This window comes from Mustela lutreola, chromosome 3, assembly GCF_030435805.1.
Source record: "Mustela lutreola isolate mMusLut2 chromosome 3, mMusLut2.pri, whole genome shotgun sequence".
NCBI classification, from domain to species: domain Eukaryota; kingdom Metazoa; phylum Chordata; class Mammalia; order Carnivora; family Mustelidae; genus Mustela; species Mustela lutreola.
Window position 1 is genome coordinate 96,647,021 of NC_081292.1, and position 20,039 is coordinate 96,667,059.

At 41.7% G+C, this 20,039-nt stretch overlaps 1 protein-coding gene across 6 annotated transcripts in view; it reads right to left on the reverse strand.

Moving 5' to 3' along the window:
- The window catches only part of SAP130 (Sin3A associated protein 130), a 92,782-nt gene extending 77,117 nt beyond the window's left edge, over nucleotides 1-15,665 (reverse strand). For 2 of the 6 annotated variants that reach the window (XM_059166531.1, XM_059166530.1), the window contains exons 1-6: nucleotides 14,665-14,847; nucleotides 13,744-13,861; nucleotides 3,865-4,100; nucleotides 2,990-3,148; nucleotides 1,720-1,831; nucleotides 546-670 (exon numbers count right to left, since the gene is read on the reverse strand). In XM_059166531.1, coding sequence (XP_059022514.1) covers nucleotides 546-670; nucleotides 1,720-1,831; nucleotides 2,990-3,148; nucleotides 3,865-4,100; nucleotides 13,744-13,861; nucleotides 14,665-14,736 — 822 coding nt within the window. In that variant the 5' untranslated portion in view covers nucleotides 14,737-14,847. Of the gene's footprint in view, nucleotides 1-545; nucleotides 671-1,719; nucleotides 1,832-2,989; nucleotides 3,149-3,864; nucleotides 4,101-13,743; nucleotides 13,862-14,664; nucleotides 14,849-15,509 lie in introns of those variants that run through there. The other 4 variants (XM_059166534.1, XM_059166532.1, XM_059166533.1 and 1 more) reach the window with 4 other exon arrangements.
- Between the last annotated feature and the right edge of the window lie 4,374 nt (nucleotides 15,666-20,039).

The following is a 20,039-nucleotide window of genomic DNA, read 5'->3' on the forward strand; positions in this document are numbered from 1 at the left end:
GTGTACAAAATCAGATTTATACTCTGTATCTTAGAGCTCTGAATTTAGAGACATCATAATGTCACTTCATCATACACTATACCTCAGTAGTACTGAGCCCATAGATTTCCTTGAAAAAAAGTTGAAAGGCTCTGTCTTCCTTGAAAAGCATACACAAGTGCCTAATAACATACACTAAATATGTAAGGGCTCATAAATCCCAATCTGAATGAAAACCTCTCAGTTCTGGCTTGCCTCTACTAAACACTATGTAACCACCACCGTCCTCCTCACCACCATTCACAGTATTGTTTCCTTTCCCTGCCTCTCCACTTCTCTGAATCCCTGTTACCACACCCATCCCAGCGAAAGCTTCCCTTACCACGGCTCCCCCAAATCCCAGGACAGCTAATCACATTGTAGTGTATATAACTCAACCTTCCTGACCTCTTGGCAACTAGATCAAAAGTCACTTGAAGTCAAAGGACTCTCCCAGGCTCTAGCAGAGTCAAGAACTCAGAGTAGGCACCTAATACTTGCTAGCTGACTACTACAACCTGACGTGCCTGGATTGGTTGGTGAATGATGTGCTGTACTGCTGGCTGAGCCGTAGCAGCATTTGGCAACTGGGAAGTCGGCCTCAGGACCGTAGTTACTTTAGAACTGGACATCACAGCAGCAGCAGCTGCACCTGGAAAAAAATGGTTTTCATTAGTATGGCTTATGGGCTCACAATTTACATAGTTCCCATTATATGCCCTAGGAAAATAGTTTCTAGACCTCAGTACATCAGGAATTTAGTGGAGGTGCTGTATGTATATTTCCCTTTCCTCCCACAGAAAATTCGGAAAATGTGCTCTCAAGGTTGTGATTTTATAATAATAATACCCTGTGTTGCTTTTTTGAGGACATTCTTAAATGAAACTGGCTGTCTTTTTTTTTTTTAACTACAAGTGTGCAGAAGAGAAGCACACATTGAACAGCACAGCATCATGCCATCACCTTCATTTAGGCCAAGGCTCCAGCAGCGTCACCACCAAGGAGGGTTCACATAAACCACCACAGCTGTTGTATCATCAGTGCAAACGTCAACAGGGTACGACAGGCAAATGAAATCTTAGTATTTTCATGAAAGTTGTTTTGACCTAACAAAGACCCCGTTGCAGTCTACGAAATTCACTCTGAGAACCACTAAATTATGTTATGACCAAGTAAACTTGGTTTTGTACTTGTGAGCCTGATTTGGGCAGCAATGACTTTACACTTGTCAACAGAAGGCTACAGTTTCTGATCAAGTAGAGAAAATCATTAAATTTAATACCTGTCAACCTATTAGAACTTAATTGTATGAATAAATTTATCTTATGGCTATATTACTTGAATAGCCATTATCACTGAACTTTAAAAATAGTCAGTATTTGTATTTCTGACTAACAACAAAGACCATTTTGGACTATCTACAGCTTTGAGTTCCTCACTACAAGGGACAATATTTAGACCACACTAAAAATTTGAATTGCTTTAAGTTTACACACACAAGCATACACAAGCTTGTTGAAATGCAACTGTAACTCACATATACTAGGATCATGCTCTAAATGTGTACTGCTCTGTTTCTTTTATCCTGTAACTTAAGTAAGATGATTCTAAATATATATTTTGGACAGTGGCAGAAATCTCTTAACAAATATCTATCTGCCACAGGACTTGGAGAATTTGAACAAAATGTGCAGTTTCTACCTCGCGGTAAATGAGAAGCTCCGATGTGAAGAGGGGGCCCAGGAGCATTGCTGCGGATAATAGACATCTGTACATTTGTGGTCATGATGTGATGCAGGTTACTGGGATGTCCCTGCAAGAAACAGGATGTAATGTTATTTTTATGCACTTAGTTTTAGTCAATGATGCTTAGCCATTGCTTCTAGGAGGTCAGTTGCCTCAAAATGCAGGTCAGGGTATTCCTTTTAGACAGTGAGTATCCCAAAGGAAAGGACATTTAGCTTTTTTTTTTATACAACATACTTCATGATGACCTGTGCCAGCAGGCATGTGGTGACTCTGAGGATCCTTCAATGCCTCAAACCTAGCTAGGTGCTAGGTCTCTAATAGAGACTAATAGACATTTGACTGTTCACTTTGGGACAATATCACCTTCAATATTAGTTTTTTAACACTTGTTTTCGTTGCCTTGGCCAAAAGCTTATTTCTTCCTCTTCTATTTTCCTTACATGCCACTGCATTCATCCACCCTTTATGCTACGCAGAACTTCTAAGTAAATGTCAATTAGCACTGAGCAGGTACTCCCTTATGTGTTCTTTAGCTCTCCCCTTAGAAGTCCCTTCCTCACATGCTCCCAGCCCCGACGCCAATATTTCCCAGCTGGGGGTTCCAGCACTTCTGGGAGTACTCAGCAGTACAACAGAAGGAAGAAAACATAGCAGGTCTTCTTGGAATACCAATTTTTTATTGAAACTTGAAGGGAAAAATTTTAGATTCAGGTCTTTTCACTTAGCAACCCAAAATATTTAAATGAATCACATACATGTTATGGAGTAGACATAGAATTTCAGGAAAAAATTTAAAACACCATGAAATAAGTGTTCATGACTGGTGACCTGCTTGAGGGAACCTGGTAGGTACCCAAGAGATACACATTAATTGTCCTCAGAGAAAGTCTTAGAAATGTATGACTGCCATGAAGCCATTCTCAATCCCCACAATGAACTCTGAGCACTTAAAGAATACAGACTGTCTTATCTAGATTTGTATCTCACACTGAGGGTGGTGCCTCATACACAGCAGATGTTTGATACGTACTGGCCTACTGACAAACAGCACTGTGTGTGTTGGTTTTACTTCTCTAGGACCTACTATCTTCCCTTCACAGATATCAGTGACCACTTAATTTTTTATTTAGTACAGTGCCTAATGTACTGCTGGCATTCAATAAATAATGATCAACAGTTTGGCATCTCAGTTTGAAAATCAGCAAATTAAGAGGAAAAAAACCTGTTGTCCACTGATTGTTGCCACAGGAATGGCTGAAGCTTGAGGGATGCTACTCTCCATGGTAACGGTAACCTGCCCTGGAACCTTGGGGGGAAGTGACAAGGTAGAAGGTGGAGCAGGAGCAATGGGACGGCTAGGCATGGTGGGCTTCGGGGGCGGCTGTAAACAGAAAACCACACGAAACATATCAATAGCTTTTTACAAGTGATGCATTTCATTCTATAGTTAAAAGTACACAAATCAAACATGGAGAGTGCCAGGAAGGATCCAAAAGCCTTATATATTTTATCTCTTAGCATCACAACTTTTCCACTGAAGTACCAGCATTTCCATTTTACAGATGAGGAAACATACAAAGCAAGGCTATGTCACCTACTCAAAGCCATGCAGATAGTAAAAACTGGAACTGGGACCGAGGCCAGATCTGCATGGCTCACAGCCCACACTCCTTCTACTATACAATGCTGCATCCCAAGTTTGGGAGGAAGTAAACAAAACTCCTAGCAACTGAAACATAGCCATGAGGTAAAATACAAGGCAATATTCTCAGATACCCCTGAATTAGCAAGCTTTAAAACAAAACCTTGGAGAAGAGTGCCACTCCAAGATAAAATCTGAGTTAGCACGCCTATAACTTGAATAAAATCAATGTCAAAACGGTTACTAGAAAAGATCCTATGATGCCAACTGCCCAGCGGCACAAGAGTAGGCACTGAAGAACAGTGCAGCTCTAAGTGACACAGAAGAGCTGAACTGATGGGTCAAAAAGGAAACACTAAAATCCTGGGTACAGCCTAAGACTTTGTGAAAATTGTCAGGAAGATTAGCCAGTCTTTAGCTGTGGTTTAATGTGAAATTTTAAACCTCTCCATTACCTTCATAAGTCCCTCCGAAAAGGAGAGTGGCACTGCTGGCGTCAGATGTGCTGGTGGGGCTGTCACTGTGACGGGTGTGCCCGATGCAACAGCATGGTGTGTAGACAACATCTGCACCTGTGGATAGGGCCTTACCACAACAGGCTCTTGCTTCTCTTCACGGGACTGTAGGGAGCTGCTGGAACCCATGTGCTCCCTGGCAGTGACTTCAGCCTCTCGACTAGATTCATCGTTGACTAGTAAGGACATTAAGGGACAGAGAGCACGTCATATGCTTCCAATATGAATTAATATTAATGAATGGCAAACACATACAACAGTGGTATTTGCAACTAAGTTTCAGTGTTGATAAAGTGACCATTTCCTTGGGAGATTTTCTTAAGGAGAATTTGGACATTAGGTTCCCCCTAACAGATATCAAACACAAGAGCCATACCTATGGAACACAGGCCTTACTCTGGATATTTTGGCTTTTCCACTCCTATGAACAAAGGACCTGATAACGATCTAAAAGGAACTCAAGAGGCACCTGGGTGGCTTAGTTGGTTAAGGGTCTGTCTTCAGCTCAGGTCATGATCTTGGGGTCCTGAGATCAAGGCCCATGTTGTGGTCCCTGCTCAGAGGGAAGCCTGCTTCTCCCTCTTGCTCTGCTCCTCCCTGCTCGTGCTATCTCTCTCTCAAGTAAATAATCTTAAAAAAAAAAAAAAAAAAATGAACTCAAAAGAGCAAAACTAGATTCGATGCTTTCATTTAAGATATTTAGAAATTTATAAAAATATTAACATTAAAATGATAATTTAAATACAATTCTTTTTTTAAAAGATTTTATTTATTTACTTGTGAGAGAGAAAGAGAGAGTGCATGCAGGCATGTGCAAAACTGGGGGAGGGGCTTCAGGAAAAGGAGGAGGAGATTCCCCAGAGTGTAGAGTCTGAAAGGGGGGGGTTGGCCCCAGGACCCCGAGCCAAAGTCAGAAAGTTAACCAACTGAGTCACCGAGGTGCCCCTAAATACAATTCTTAAGTCCCAGAGTATACAGCTTTTCAAAACAGATTTCCTACAAAGCAAACATGGAACTCTTCATCATTATTACAATGTACAAAGCCTTTGAAACTCAACAATTTCACTTATAGGAATGTATCCTATAGATAAATGGCATCGTGTAAAATGACTTGTGTACCAGATTATTTATTTCACCATTTTTATTCTAGTAAAGGAAGTTTCAAAACCTACATGTCTATCAACAGGAAACCTGCTATATAAATTGTAGGAGAAATAACTTTTCACTATACTTTCTTTGGGAATTTTGGACCATGAAAACATGTAACCTACTTAAAAACTAACTTAAAAAATCAAGGACCTGGGGCACCTGGGTGGCTCAGTGGGTTAAAGCCTCTGCCTTTGGCTCAGGTCATGATCCCAGGGTCCTGGGATTGAGCCCCACATCGGGCTCTCTGCTTAGGAGGGAATGTGCTTTCTCCTCTCTCTTTCTGCCTGCCTCTGCCTCTCTGCCTACTTGTAATCTCTGCCTGTCAAATAAAATAAATAAAATCTTAAAAAAAAAAAAAAAAAGCTCTTTCTCTCTAAAAAACAAAACAAAACAAAACAAAACAAAACCAGAGACCTAATCAAATGAAAGAGAGTTCGTGAAAGTTATCTCATACTTGTCTATCATTTTCTCAAAATATTAACATTTTTCTGAAAACAGAGATTATACTTATGTAAAAAAAAATTTCAAGTATCTGTAAACCTATCAAGAAAATAAAGATGCTCCAAAGTCTATTTCCCGAGAGCACCAAGAGTTAATATGTTGGTAAAACCTTGAGCCATTTCTCATCTTTAATTTTGGGTGGGCTTTTATTTATGTAACTTTTCAACAAACTATAACCTTTATAAAGTGCACAAATGTAAATTGTGTAGCTCAACGAACTTATACAAACCAAATACACCTGAGTAATCAGCACCCAGCTCAAGATGCAAAACATTCCCTAGAAGCCCCTCTATTCAGCTGGATTCCTCACTATCCCAAGGTATCCCAACCTCTAGCACCACAGATAACTGTTATCTATTTTTGAACTTTATATAAATAGACTCATAGCAAATGCACCCTGTTGTATCTTGCTTTTTTCACTTACAAGTATAAGATCCATGAATGTCATTGCATGTTGCTGCAGATCTTTCACTGTCAGTATAGTTGATCACTCTGGGAATCAACTATAAATTATCCATTTTACTGTTAATAGGCATTAAGATAGTTTTCAGTTTTTTGCTATTACAAATGTTAGTGCTAGTAATACTCCCACACATGTCTTCTGGTGAACAATTTACAATTGCTGGTTACAATTGCTGAGTAACAATGAATATATATTACATCATTTAAGAAAATGCGAAATGAAATTCCATTGCATAGATACACTATATTTTTTCTGTTTTCTTTCTTTCTTTTTTTCAGTGGGCCCCAAGCCCAGCATGGAGCCCAGCACAAGGCTTGAACTCACAATACAGAGATCAAGAGCTGAGTTGAGATCAAGAGCTGAGTTGAGATCAAGAAAGAGACGCTTAGGGCGTCTGGGTGGCTCAGTGGGTTAAGCCTCTGCCTTCAGCTCAGGTCGTGGTCTCAGGGTCCTGGGATCGAGTCCCACATCGGGCTCTCTGCTCAGCTGGGAGCCTGCTTCCCCCTCTCTCTCTGTCAGCTGCTCTGCCTACTTGTGATCTCTCTCACTCTCTGTCAAATAAATAAATAAAATCTTTAAAAAAAAAAAAAAAAAAAAAAAAAAAAAAAAAAAAAAAAAAAAAGAAAGAGACGCTTAACCAACTAAGCCACCCAGGCACCCCAACTACAGCTTTTTAAACCATTATATCATCGGTGGGCTTTCAGGTTATTTCCTTTTTTTTTTTTAAAGATTTATTTATTTATTTGATAGAGATCACAAATAGGCAGAGAGGCAGGCGGGGGGGGGCAGGGAGCAGACTCCCTGCTGAGCTGAGAGCCCAAAGTGGGGCTCCATCCCAGGATCCTGAGATCATGAAGGCAGAGGCTTCAACCCACTGAGCCACCCAGGCGTCCCATATTTCCAAATTTTTTGCTATTATCAACAACTCGGATAAAAGTCCATATGTACTTTTGAGTCCTTGTTCAGTGATTTCCTCAGGAAAAAAATTTTTGAAAATTACATGTACTGGGTGAAAAGACTGATGTATATTTTACATTATACATCATTTCTCCCTGGTCATTCAGATTTTTTAAAAATTCTGATTCTTAAAACCACTTTATGGGTGATGGCTATTAAGATGGGCACTTGTAATGAGCACTAGCTATTACATTTAAGTAATGAATCACTAAACTGTACACCTGAAATGAGTATTACCTGCTATATCAACTAACTAGTTTTTTTAAAAACTTGAAATCAAAACAAATAAAACCACTTTATCGATGTACAGTTTACATAGAATAAAATAGCTACTCTAAAAGTAGAGAGTTCAACAGTTTTTTTTTTACATTCTTAACGAACAACCTAGGAGCATAATGGCTGGATTAAATGTTAAGTAAATGTTTAACTTTATTAGACCGCTGGAATACCTTCTAAAGTGGTTGTATCCACGTTATGTTTCTGTTACCCAGTGTATTAAGAGTTCTGGCAGCCCCTCATCATCCCAATTCTTGATACAGATACTGTACTGGGTGTACAGTGGGTGTGTTGTGATTTTAATTAGAATTTCCATGACTAGTGATGTTGAAAATCTTTTATGTGACCACAGGGCATTCATACACATCTTCCTCTGTGAAGCATATGTGTCTATCCTTTGTTATTTTTTAGTCAATCAGCTTTATTGAGATATAGTATTAAAAAAAAAAAACACCCACGCACTAGTTCTTTATATAGAATTAGATAAAATTTTACAAAAGTAGACAGTACTACAGGAATCCTGGGTGGCTCAGTTAAGCATTTGATTCTTGATTTCGGCTCAGGTCATGAGCTAAGGGTTGTGAGCTAGAGCTAGAGCCCTATCTTTCCTCCTCGGTATGGAGCTTGTCTGATAGTCTCTCTGCCCCACCCTCTAAAAAACAAAGTATACAGTACTATAACCACAATCAATCACCATACAAATATTTTCCATTATTCTCACTGGTTCATTCATGCTCTTTTGCAGGCAATTCCCTTCCTCCCACCCTCCCATTCCTTAGAAACCATTAATCTGCTAACACTATAACTTTGTGTTTTTTCCTAACACTATAGCTTTGTGTTTTCTGGAATTTCTTGCAAACAGAATCATACAATATGTGGTTCTTATTTTTAAAAGATTTATTTATTTGAGAGAGAGCACGTGTGTCAGTGCATTGGGCGGGTAGGTAGAGAAGGCAGTGGGAGAGAATCCCAAGGATACTCCCCACTGATCCCAACATGGGGCTTAATCCCAAGACCCTGAGACCATGACCTAAGCCCAAACCAACAGCTGGACTTTCAACAAACTAAGCCACCCATCCTCCCCAATATAATATGTAGTCCACTGTGTCTTCTTCCTTCTCTTGTAGAGCTGACCCTTGAACAACATGGTTTGAACTGCCTAGCTTCACTTATATGTGGATTTTTTTTTTTTTAAGATTTTATTTATTTATTTGGGAGAGAGAGCATGAGCATGGGCAGGGGACAGAAGAGGGAGAAGGAGATTTCTTGCTAAGCAGGGAGCCTGATGTGGGACTCATTCCCAGGACCCCAAGATCATGACCTGAGCTGAAAGCAGACACTTAACTGACTGAGCAACCCAGGCACCCCATGTGGATTTTTTTTTTCGATACAGTACAGTACTGTAAATGATTCTCTTTCTTATGCTTTTCTTAATAAGTTTTCTTTTATCTAGCTTACTTTATTATAAAAATACAGTATATAATACATATAAAATATAAATATGTATTGTTTATCAATAAGGCTTCCATTCAACAGTAGGCTATTAGTAGCTAAGTTTTTGCAGAGTCAAAGTTATACTCAAATTCCTGACTGCACAGAGGGTCAGTGAGCTTAAAACCCAGGTTGTTCAAGGGTTAAGTGCATATGTTTTTGAGGTTCATTTTATTTTGTTCTACATACCAGATGTTTGTTCACTTTCAATGTTGAGTAATATTCCACTGTACATATATAAACCAAACTTTATCTAGTCACCAGCTAATAAATTCTGGGTTGTTTCTAGTTTTTGGCTACTATGAATGCTGCTCCTATGAACACTGGAGTATGGGTCTTTGGACATACATTTTCATTTACCTTGGGTAAATATCTAGGAAAGGGACTGCTGGGTTGTACGGCAAGTTTGTATTTAACTTTGTAAGATACTGCCAAACTGTTTTTCAAAGTGGCTAGATTATTTTACATTTCCACCATGTATGACTTCATCTTGCTCCACAAACATCAAACTTGGTATTGTTGGTCTTTTAATTTTAGTCATTCTAGTGGATGTGTACTATTTGCTGTAGTTTTAATTTGCATTGCCCTGAGGATTAATACTACTGAATATCTTTTTATGTGCTTACTGGACATTCAGATATCATCTTTGGTGATGTTGCCTATTCAAATATTTTGTCCATTTAAAAAGAAGGCAGGGTGGGGCACCTGTGTGGCTCAGTCAGTTAAGTGTCTGCCTTCAGCTGGGGTCATGATCCCAGGGTCCTGGGATCAAGCCCCACATCTGGCTCCGTGCTCAGCAGGGAGTCTGCTTCTCCCTCTGCCTCCCCCAACTTGTACTAATGCTCTTTCTCAAATAAATAAATAAATAAATAAACAAATAAAATCTTTAATAAAAAAATAAGGCTATCTCATATAGCAAAAGCTATGGGGTTACAAGGGTTTCTTATATATTCAGGATGTAAGTCCTTTTCAGATTTATTTATTGCAACCATCTTCTCAATTTGTGGATTGCCTCTTTGTTAATAGTGTGTTGAACAGTAGACATTTTTAATTTTGATAAAGTAAAATACACCAGTTGCTTTTGTGATTAGTGGTTTTTGCAACCTAAACAATTTTTGCTCACCCCAAGGTCATAAGCAGTTTCCACGTTTTCTTTTAGAAATTTTAAGTTTTACATTTAGATCCATAATGATACATTGTGAGTTAATTTTTGTGTATGGCAGAAGTAAAGGTCAAGGTTCATTTCTTCCATATGGATATTCTGGTGTTCAAGCAATATTTTGTTGAAAAGACTATCATTTCCCTATTGAATTATCTATGCACATTTGTCAAAAATCAGTTGATCATTATGTGTGGGTCTATTTCTGGATCCTCCACTTTCAGTGATCTATATTTCTATCTTTATGCCAATATCACACTGTCTTGATTAGTACAGCTTTATAGCAAGTATTCAAGTAACGTAGTAGAGTCTGCCAAATTTTTTTTTAAGGGGTCAAAATTGCTTTGGCTATTGTAGGTCCTTTGGTTTCCACATAAATATAGATTCAGGCTGACAATTTTTACAAAAGGCCAGAAGAGGATTTTGATTAGAATTTTCTCTAATCTACAGATCCCTTTGGGTAGAACTATTATCTGAAAAATACTGAGTGTTATTTCAATACAATAGATGGGCATAAATGATCACTTCATTTATCTAGGTTTTTAATTGTTCTCAGTCATGTTTGTTTTCTACCCCCAAGTCTTACACATATTTTGTTAATATATCCTTAAGTGTTTTGTGTTATTTTTAACACAAGTGTTAAATGTTATTTTTTTTGATGCTATTGTAAATTACATTTAAAAAATTTCATTGTTCATTGCTAGTACTAAAATTAATTGGTTTTTATACATTGAACTTTTATCCTGCAGCCTTTACCAATTCTACTTATTGGCTCCAACAGCTTTTTAAACATATGATCTTTATATATGATCATGTTGTGAACGTTCCCTGTTGTCCGGATTTTCTCCTGACTAGATTTTAAGGGAAGCGGACAATTTCATAACTTCCCCCCAAACCTATTTGCTCAGGAAGATTTTGATTTTTGACAATTTCATTACAATATAATGTACTGACTATTCCCTTTTAAGCTCCTTTTAGAATCATTTAGAACCAAAAGAATCTTGAAAGAATAGTTAAGGAAACTTGTAATCCATACTTCTGACCTTTGAACATATATCTGAAATCCTGATATGCTTAGGATCTCAAATTAATTCTTCTAATAAAAGCAATAGAAAATATAGAGAAATATTAAACTCCTTATGGAAAAACTTTCATATTCTTTTTTTTTTTTTTAAGATTTTACTTATTTATTTGACAGAGATCACAAGTAGGCAGAGAGGCAGGCAGAGAGAGAGGAGGAAGCAGGCTCCCTGCTGAGCAGAGAGCCCAATATGGGGCTCGATCCCAGGACCCTGAGATCATGACCTGAGCCGAAGGCAGAGGCTTAACCCACTGAGCCACCCAGGCGCCCCAAACTTTCATATTCTTTCTCAGAGTCACTGAAGGAAGAAATACACACAATATTCAAAAGTAAAATTATAGACAATTTTGGTTTAAGTCAATGATTTCCTTCTCAACAAAGTCTGAGGGCAATCATTGCTAATTGAAACCTTTTTTTGTTTTGACTTTTTTAAAAAAATATTTTATTTATTTATTTGACAGAATGGAGGGAACGAGCACAAGTGGGGGAAATGGCAGGCAGAGGAAGAGGGGGAAGCAGGCTCCCTGGGATCACAACCTGAGGTGAAGGCAGATGCTTAACCAACTGAGCCACCTAGGAGTCCCAACACTGTTTTTAATAAGCATTATAATTCTTTGTAAATAGATGTTCAAAAACATTCTCTTTCAGCTATACTTTAAATTATTCTATGAATTTATAATCAAAGACAATTTGTCAAAAATATTTGTTAAGGAGCAAAGAACTTTAAGTAGCTCTATAAAGACTTGTTGACCCCTACTTATGCCCCACAATGCAGCAAGTATAGCACGTACAAATGTACACAAGGTTCCAGGTTCCAGGGTATGGTTCCAGCCTTCATTCTACAAGGTCCTACCCCTGACTCCTGTGGTCTAGTTGGCAAACTAGTCGGCCAAGACCTCTTAGAAAAAGTGACATCTGAAATGAAACCTCAAGGAAGGACAGGAATAAGTAAGTGGTTAGATAAGTAAGTGTGAAAAGGAAGAAGGAAGATTGTGACAAAAGGAATAGAATGTTCCTGTGTTCCTCAAGGTCAAGAATATTGGGAACTTTTTGTCAATCTTTCAGAAAATGAGTAGTTACTATTAAGGAGGACATAAGAAGTAGCTTAAAATTCCTTCAAGTCTAAAGAGAACTAAGATAAATTTGTAACAAAAACCAAGTTGGTAGGAGGGAAGCAAAGGGATAAAGAGATTGAAACATCAAAGTTCCATAACTCACATACAAGAGCCGGAGAGACAGTCAATTAAAGATGATGCCTGTGCTCCTGGTTTGAGCAATGAGCAGATACCCTTTACCATTTTAAGAAAATTAGGAAACAGGTGGTGAAGAAAAAGGAATAGAAAAAGGAATACTTTACTTTGCAATGTCATCTTTTCACCTGAATATACTCAAAAAGACTACTTGAAGGAATACCTCAACTTTAGCACTATTGACTAGACTGGGTACTTTGTCGTGAAGGACTGTCCTGCCCATTTTTGAATATTTAGCGGCATCCATGGCCTTTAAATATCAGATGCCAACAGCACCCCCTTACTTGTGGCAACCAAAAATGTATCAGGACATTGCCAAAAATTCCCTGGACTGCAAAATCATCCCTGATGACAGGGACCATTGATCTATAGCACTCAAAGGGCATACCACTAAAAACTAAGTGCGTATATGTGTATATATTCAGTTGACGCTTGAACAATGCAGGGTTAGAGGTGATGACCACACCTGCAGCCAAAAATCTACATGTAACTTTTGACTTCCCTAAAAGCTTAACTACTAATAACCTACTGTTGACTGGAAACCTTGCCTGTAACAGTTAATATGTATTTTGTATGTTATATATATTACATATTATATTCTTACACTGAAATACATAAGGAACACAAAAGTACATATACAGTACTATACCACATTTATCAGAAAAAATTCACAAGTAATGGACCTGTTCAGTTCAAACCCGTATTTTTCAAGGGTTGACTGTGCTTTTTTTTTTTTTTACCTAAAAGGCAAGAATTATGCCTTACACACCTTTGGGCTTCCTCATGGCACTATTATACCTCTGGGCCATAAAGCAGAACAAGGAGAATACATTAATGTATTTAAAATATACTTCTCATAGGCATGCTTCACTATTAAGTTTCATGTATACTCCAGTATAAGTGAAAGGATTAAAAAAGGAATTAAAAAAAAATTTGCTTATTTATAAAGGGAGGGAAGAATAGAAGGAAAGGGAGAGAGAGACTCTTATGCAGGCTCCATGCACTGTGCAGAGCCTGACGTGGGACTCCATCTCACAACCCTAAAATCATGACTTGAGCTGAAATCAAGTCAGCTGCTTAACCAACTGAGCCACTTAGGCACCCCCAAAAAACCTTGTTTAAACTAGAATTGTAATATACCCTTTCTTCAAATTCAACAACCTAGAATTTACTAAAATCCCACAAGGAATTTGCTAATTTTTAAATGAAAAACTGGCAATGTCTTTTTTTTAAAATTTAATTAATTTATTTTTTTTTAATACACATATAATGTATTTTTATCCCCAGGGGTACAGGTCTGTGAATTGCCAGGTTTACACACTTTACAGCACTCACCGTAGCACATACCCTCCCCAATGTCCCTAACCCCATCCCTCTCTTCCGCCCCCCCCCCAGCAACCCTCAGTTTGTTTTGTGAGATTAAGAGTCACTTATGAAAAACTGGCAATGTCTTAAAGCAAGAAGCAATATAGAAGAATGTCACATATCTCACCTGTGGCAGCTGGGTTTATCAATCCTGCAGAACCACTGTTCGCAATCTGTGAAGGAGCCTGGCTTAGCCCAGTGGGAGGGGTTCCTAACCGAGGAAACTGCTGAGAACTCATTTCCACCTGCAGTGCATACAGTCATATGGTTATTACTAAATTCTCACATTAGAATCAATAATGAGAAATTAAAGCATCTCCAATACCTATACTTTTCTTTAAAAAAGCAAATGCAGCTTCATTCATCTAGAACAATTAACTGTGATCAACATACGGTGCACAAATGGTCTAAATTTTTTAAGTTTTTAAAGGATATGGACTAAAATAATAGTAAAATCGTTTGTGTGGTGTTGGGATATACTATGACACTCCATAAATACTTAAAGATTACCACTCAAAAAAAAAAAAATCAACACTGAATCCTGTACAAAAGCCATGATAGGTATTAACAAAACACATATTATCTGTATTAAGTTTTATGGAAAATGACATGTTCCTTTGAAAGACTGAAGCTCACACCAAGGTGAACACAACTGTCATCAGTATGTCATAAGAGGAACCTGAGGAGAGATGCCCGGTTCTAAAAAATCAGAAAGCTTTCCTCAAGACCTAATCCAAAAGGAACTCTGAAATGATTTTCTGCACAGGCCTTCATTTACCAATTTCCTCCTCCTTCTCTCACAGACCCCCTACTGAGCCAGAGGGACCAGAGACCTTCACCACTTTTTCTAAAATCGACCCCCACTTTTCCCTCAGGAGCCAAGCTCTACCGGTATTCCCAGTTCGCACGCAACCCCCCCCCCCCCCGAAGCCCATTGCTGAGATCGTGGAACACAGGTTTCCAGAGACACTTTGGCTGAGACTTCTCTTGGAGGGTGGGAAGGAGGACGGCGTTCTGGGGAGCCCCAGGACAAGCGGTATGCCTCTACCTGCAGCCGCCGCCCGCCACTCGCACCTCCCGCTTCCATTTCGCCGGGCTGGGGGTGCCGCGGAGGGCCCATCTCGATGGCAGCGCTGGGCTCCTGGGTCGTGGACAGGGCTCCTCCCGGAGCGCGCCTCGGGCCCGCAGCTGTCCAGCCCCGCCGGCCCCGCTCACCCCCACCACCTGGCCCGGGTTCTGCTCCAATCTTCACCCCCAGAACCTGCCCCTCCCTCCCCCGCCCGCCCATTGGCCCCACGCCGGGCGCGTCACTCGAGGGCCCGGACCAATCCGCGGAGGCCTGCGCGCTCTGATCCCGCCCCACCCTCCCGCCGAATCCCAGCCAATCAGGCACGAGCCTCGTCGGGGCAGCCCAAACCCCTCGAGGCTAAGCCAATGGCAGAGGAAGACAAGCGCTCCCGGCGAGGGGGGCGGGGAGGCAGGAGGCCCCGCCTCGGTCAGGGTCTGAAAGAGGCGGGCGCAGGGCCCGGATGTGGAGAGTCACTTTAAACTGCTCCAAGAGCCAAACTCCCTGGGCCGCCCGCCCACCGGCGCTTCCCGGCCGCTCCACTTCCCCGCCAGGGCCCACGTCCGCCACGCCCCCAAGCCCGAAACAGCCCATCCCTCCTGGAACCTCTCCCTTCCCTGCCGCAGGACACCCAGTCCCTGCCGCCGGCCCAACCGCCGTGCCCAGCTCGTGAAAGAGCCTAGGTCTGAGCCACAGGAGACGAGGCACCGCTGCCCTTCCCCAGGGACGCACGGCGGGACGGACGCTGCAGCCCGGCTCGGCCGCCCCGCCCCCTCGTCTCCTCCCCTCTTCTCCCTTTCCCTCCGCGGCGCCTGTCCCGCCATTACCTGGGTGCTGCGCCGAGGGGCCACCGCGCCGCCTCGAGCTCGCTCCCGTGCGCTCTCTGCCTGTGGGACCGACGTCCTCGGGCTCCGGACCCGCCGCCGCCGCCGCCGGGGCGCTAGCACTCTGCCCCCCACCCCTCAGCCCAGCGCCGCTGCTTCCGCCGCCGTAACGAGCTTCTCACCTATTGGCTGGTGTAGGTTCCGCCCTCCTCTGGGGAAGCCAGTCACCGCTCAGTATAAGCGGGAGAGCGGACGGGCCTCCCCCTTGGGGCCGCGGAGTTCTCTGGGAAATGTAGTCTCCGGTGTCAGGAGGGCGGGCCTGGGGCGGGACCTCCAGGCGACCCGGCCGGTGCAACACACCCCTTTGCTGCCTAAAGTGGATTCTGGCTTTTCTCTTTGCCTAGTAAAGAGGTAGTGGATTCCACCCTTTTGCCTCAGCTGACGGCAGTAGGTTTCATTTTACCAAGGGAGCTGCGGAAAGGGCAAAGGGTAATGGAGGCCGGCTATAGTGGGACAGGGAGGCCGCAGGAAGGGCCGAGGGTTTTCTTGACTGTGCTCACTTCCCGGTGCCGCGTTGTAGGACTTGATGTCACCACAGAAGGCGACGGCCGGCAAAGTCTAAGCATCGTTGGAGAATCCGGTGCGCTAAACGCGAGCAGCTCTGTCGGGTTTGCGCCGAGCGCGCCTCCTCGAGAGCGCACCGGGCTGGGCAGCTTCAGAGCCCTGCTCCTTCTGGTTAAAGCAGGCTAGTTCAGAGAAGGGCTGCTGGCACAGGACTCGGGCACTGTGCACTTGCTCAGTTTTAACAGATTACAAAGAAGAGGACGCGATGGTGCTGCTTTGTTGTTGTTTTGTTTGGGGTGGAGGACTAGAGTTTGTACACCTGTGGAAATCCTAGCCAAAATTGGTGAAGCAAAATTTGGATCTGTTAGTAGTGATTACGTCCCCCTTCTCCTTTCCCAGATGGTAATTTAGGCCTGGAGTTTGTAACTAGTTAGAAATAAAGGGATAGTGGTGATTCAAATCCCTCCTTCCTATCCTGCACAACTGTGTGAGATAACTGCTTGCTAGGAAGCAACAAAGCTGAGTCTTAAGTACCCCTCTCCTTCCTCAAGCTACTTTCCTTTTTCACTTTCTTCCCTTCTCAATTTTCTTCTAAAAGTAATTGATGTGATACACTGTAGCCTCTTCTCTCCTTAGGCAGTCTATAACCCTTGTTGGATTCTGCTCCTGCCACCCTTCTCACACTGTTCCCAAAAGCTGCCAGTGACTTACTTCACCCAGTGATCTATGTTTAGCCCTCCTCCTGTCTAACTTACAAAGAGTAATTCCTCCTTAAAACGCTCTTCCCTTCTCTATGACCTTGCTCTCTCCTGGTTCTACTCCTATCTGTATCAAGTTCCATCACACCTTTTTTTTCCCCCCTCACAAAGACAGCATTCTCTGACACTCCTACCAACTTATAATACTATACTATCTTCCTAACTGGTTTAATTCACTCTCACAGTTTCAAATATCATTCTTGATAATGACTCAAGAATCTTGTCTACATAATAAGTTCTCTCTGAGTTGTACACCTGCAGTTCCACAAATATGTCTTACAATACCCTGAAAGGTAACAGATTGAACACCTTTCCTGATTTGCCTATCCATGAACTCCTTCTGATTTCTGGGTTTGATGAATAACATCACCATCCTCTCCAGAGGCCTTTGGTTTTATTGTTATTTTTCACTTTTCCATCTCCCAATGTCACTATATGTATCTCTGTACCCCCTTTCCAATGGCTTCCATTGCCCTGCCTCAAGCTTTCACTATTTCTCGCCTGGATTATAGTAGTGCTGTAATCGAGTGCCCCCGCCTGAATCTCTTCCTATTCCCAGTCTGTCATCCACAGAGTTCTTTTTCTAAAACATTAATTTAGTCCAGTCTTCCCATCCATGATGTCCCAATAACTTCAGAATAAATCTTTAAATCCAGTTTTTGAGATCTTAATAATTTGGTCTCACCTACTCAAACATTAGGTACTCTCTCAACAGTAGTTTCCACCAATCCTCCACACAGTTTGACTTCCAGGGGTTTGCTCAAGGCTGACGTGCCCTCTATAAGGCCCCAATCTTGAGCGATCATCTGGTAGAGTTCTGCCAATTCTACAATACCTACCTGGAAAGAAACTTATTTATCTTCTACAAGCCTTCCTTGAATTCCTCTCCTCCCCTCTCCCCGCACTGGATACTTCCTGGAACTTCTTCAGTACTTCTAATATAGCACTAGTGTGTCTACTCTGTATTCCTCCTGGGGTAGGCAGACAGAAAAATTACTAATCTTTATATTTCCAGTCAACAGAAAGAATTAAATAAATGTTTGCTGAGTATAGTCACAAACACATCAGTCTTACACAATACCCAGCACTCACCACAGCACACACCCTCCCCAGTGTCCATCACCAGCCACCCCATCCCTGTTCCTGTTCCCCACCAGAAACCCTCAGATTGTTTCTTATGATTAAGAGTCTCTTATGGTTGGTCTCCCTCTCTGGTTTCATCTTGTTTCATTTTTTTCCCTCTCTCCCCCTATGATCCTCTGCCTTGTTTCTTAAATTCTGCATATCAGTGAGACCATATAATTGTCTTTCTCTGAATGACTTATTTTGCTTATCATAATACCCTCTAGTTCCATCCATGTTTTTGCAAATGGCAAGATTTCCTTTTGTGATGGCTGCATAATATTCCATTGTGTATGTATCTGTGTGTGTATATACATACCACATCTTCTTTATCCATCTGTTGATGGACATCTGGGCTCTTTCCATTGTTCGGATATTTTGGACATTGCTGCTATAAATTTTGGTGGACATGCTCCTTCAGATCACTACACTTGTATCTTTGGGGTAAATACCCAGTAGTGCAATTGCTGAGTCATAGGGTAGCTGTATTTTTAACTTTTTGAGGACCTTCCATACTGTTTTCCAGAATGGCTCTACCAGCTTGTATTCTCATCCATTGTTTTTATAACCTTCATCTGTTTATTACTCAGGCCACTTTGGCATTTATTTCCTCTTGGCACCACACTCTGTGTCACTGTCCCTACCCCAAATACACCTATGTTAGGCGTGGTGGATAGACCCTAGGATGACCCCTCCTGATCCTTCTCCTGGTGTTTATTCCCTTGTTTAAATCCTTTCCCTTGAATGTGAGCAGGACTTGTGATTTGTTCTAAGTAATAGAAAATGGCAAATGTGATGAGATGTCATTTCCTTGACCATGTTATGTTCTTTGAGGCTGTCTTGCTGTCAGTCTTGCTCTAGAGGCTCCTACATGGCCCAATGAAGCAGCCATGTGACATGGCAAGGAACTGTAGGTGGCCGGTAGGAACTGCAAACAACTTCTCAGATTTGAGTGTGGCTTCCATAAAATACCTGCAAGAGTTTGGATTCCTTGGTCCTACACACCAAGAAAATAAATTCTGCCAACAACTGGGTGAATTTGGAAGTTGATTATTCCTTAGTCAAGTTTCCAGATGAGAACTTAGTCCAGTTGATACCTTAATTGTCACCTTATGAGACTCCATGCAGGAGATTAGCTAAGATACACCTGGACTCCTGACCCACAGAAAGTATGAGATAATAAATGTGTGTTGTTTGAAGCTGCTAAGTTTGTGGTGATTTGTTATGCAGCAGTAGCCAACTAACATGCCCAGAATAGGGTGGCATGTCACCCTAGAGCATTTATTCTACAGGATGTCTTGAAGAAATATTCTGTCTAAACTAGGAATGTAATTACCCAACCTTCTCAGTTCTCTCCAGAATCTGAAGTAGAATTTGAAAGTGTAGAGAAGAAAAGAAGGAGCAGAAGCTGAAAAGCCTAAGCTTCATGAAAGCCATGAGAAAAGCAAGACAGAAATAGGCTGAAGCCATAAACAGAAAAGAGCAGCATGGAGTTCCTGAGGACACCTGGTTGTCAGGGGAAACCCATAGAAGCAGAAACATGTAGGGGCCAATTCACCAGGTAGCTGGTGGGAGATGGGCAAATACCTCTTAGAAAGCCAGAGCAACCAGCTATGGCTCTAGAACTGACCAGGAGCCTTGTGGGTATTCATCTGTAGTCCCACTCTTCATGACCCAGAGTGAACCCATCTTCTTTACAGCCATTCACAACTTGTTGGTAAATGCACATTAACTTGCGTGAGTCTCACTATGGCTGCCAAAAGCTGTTAAGGTGAAGTGTGAAGTCTGAAGGTAGGCAGTGCAGAGTGGATACAGTGGCTGCACCATCTATAATGATCCAGATTCCTATCTCTGTTCTGCCACTTCTTGATCCAGGTTGGCAGCACCAGCTCTAGACATCTACAACTCTGTTTCCACCCCAACTGGTCTATTGTTAAGTGGACTGCAATTCAGCTGTGACACTAAACACCCAGTTAGTGCAGGGCTCACACATTGAGGGCAGAATCCACCACAGGCTGCCCTCACTTCCAATGCCAGCCACAAGTCTTAGGGCATCCCCAGACCACCTGAGCTTCTGACTGACTGGCTA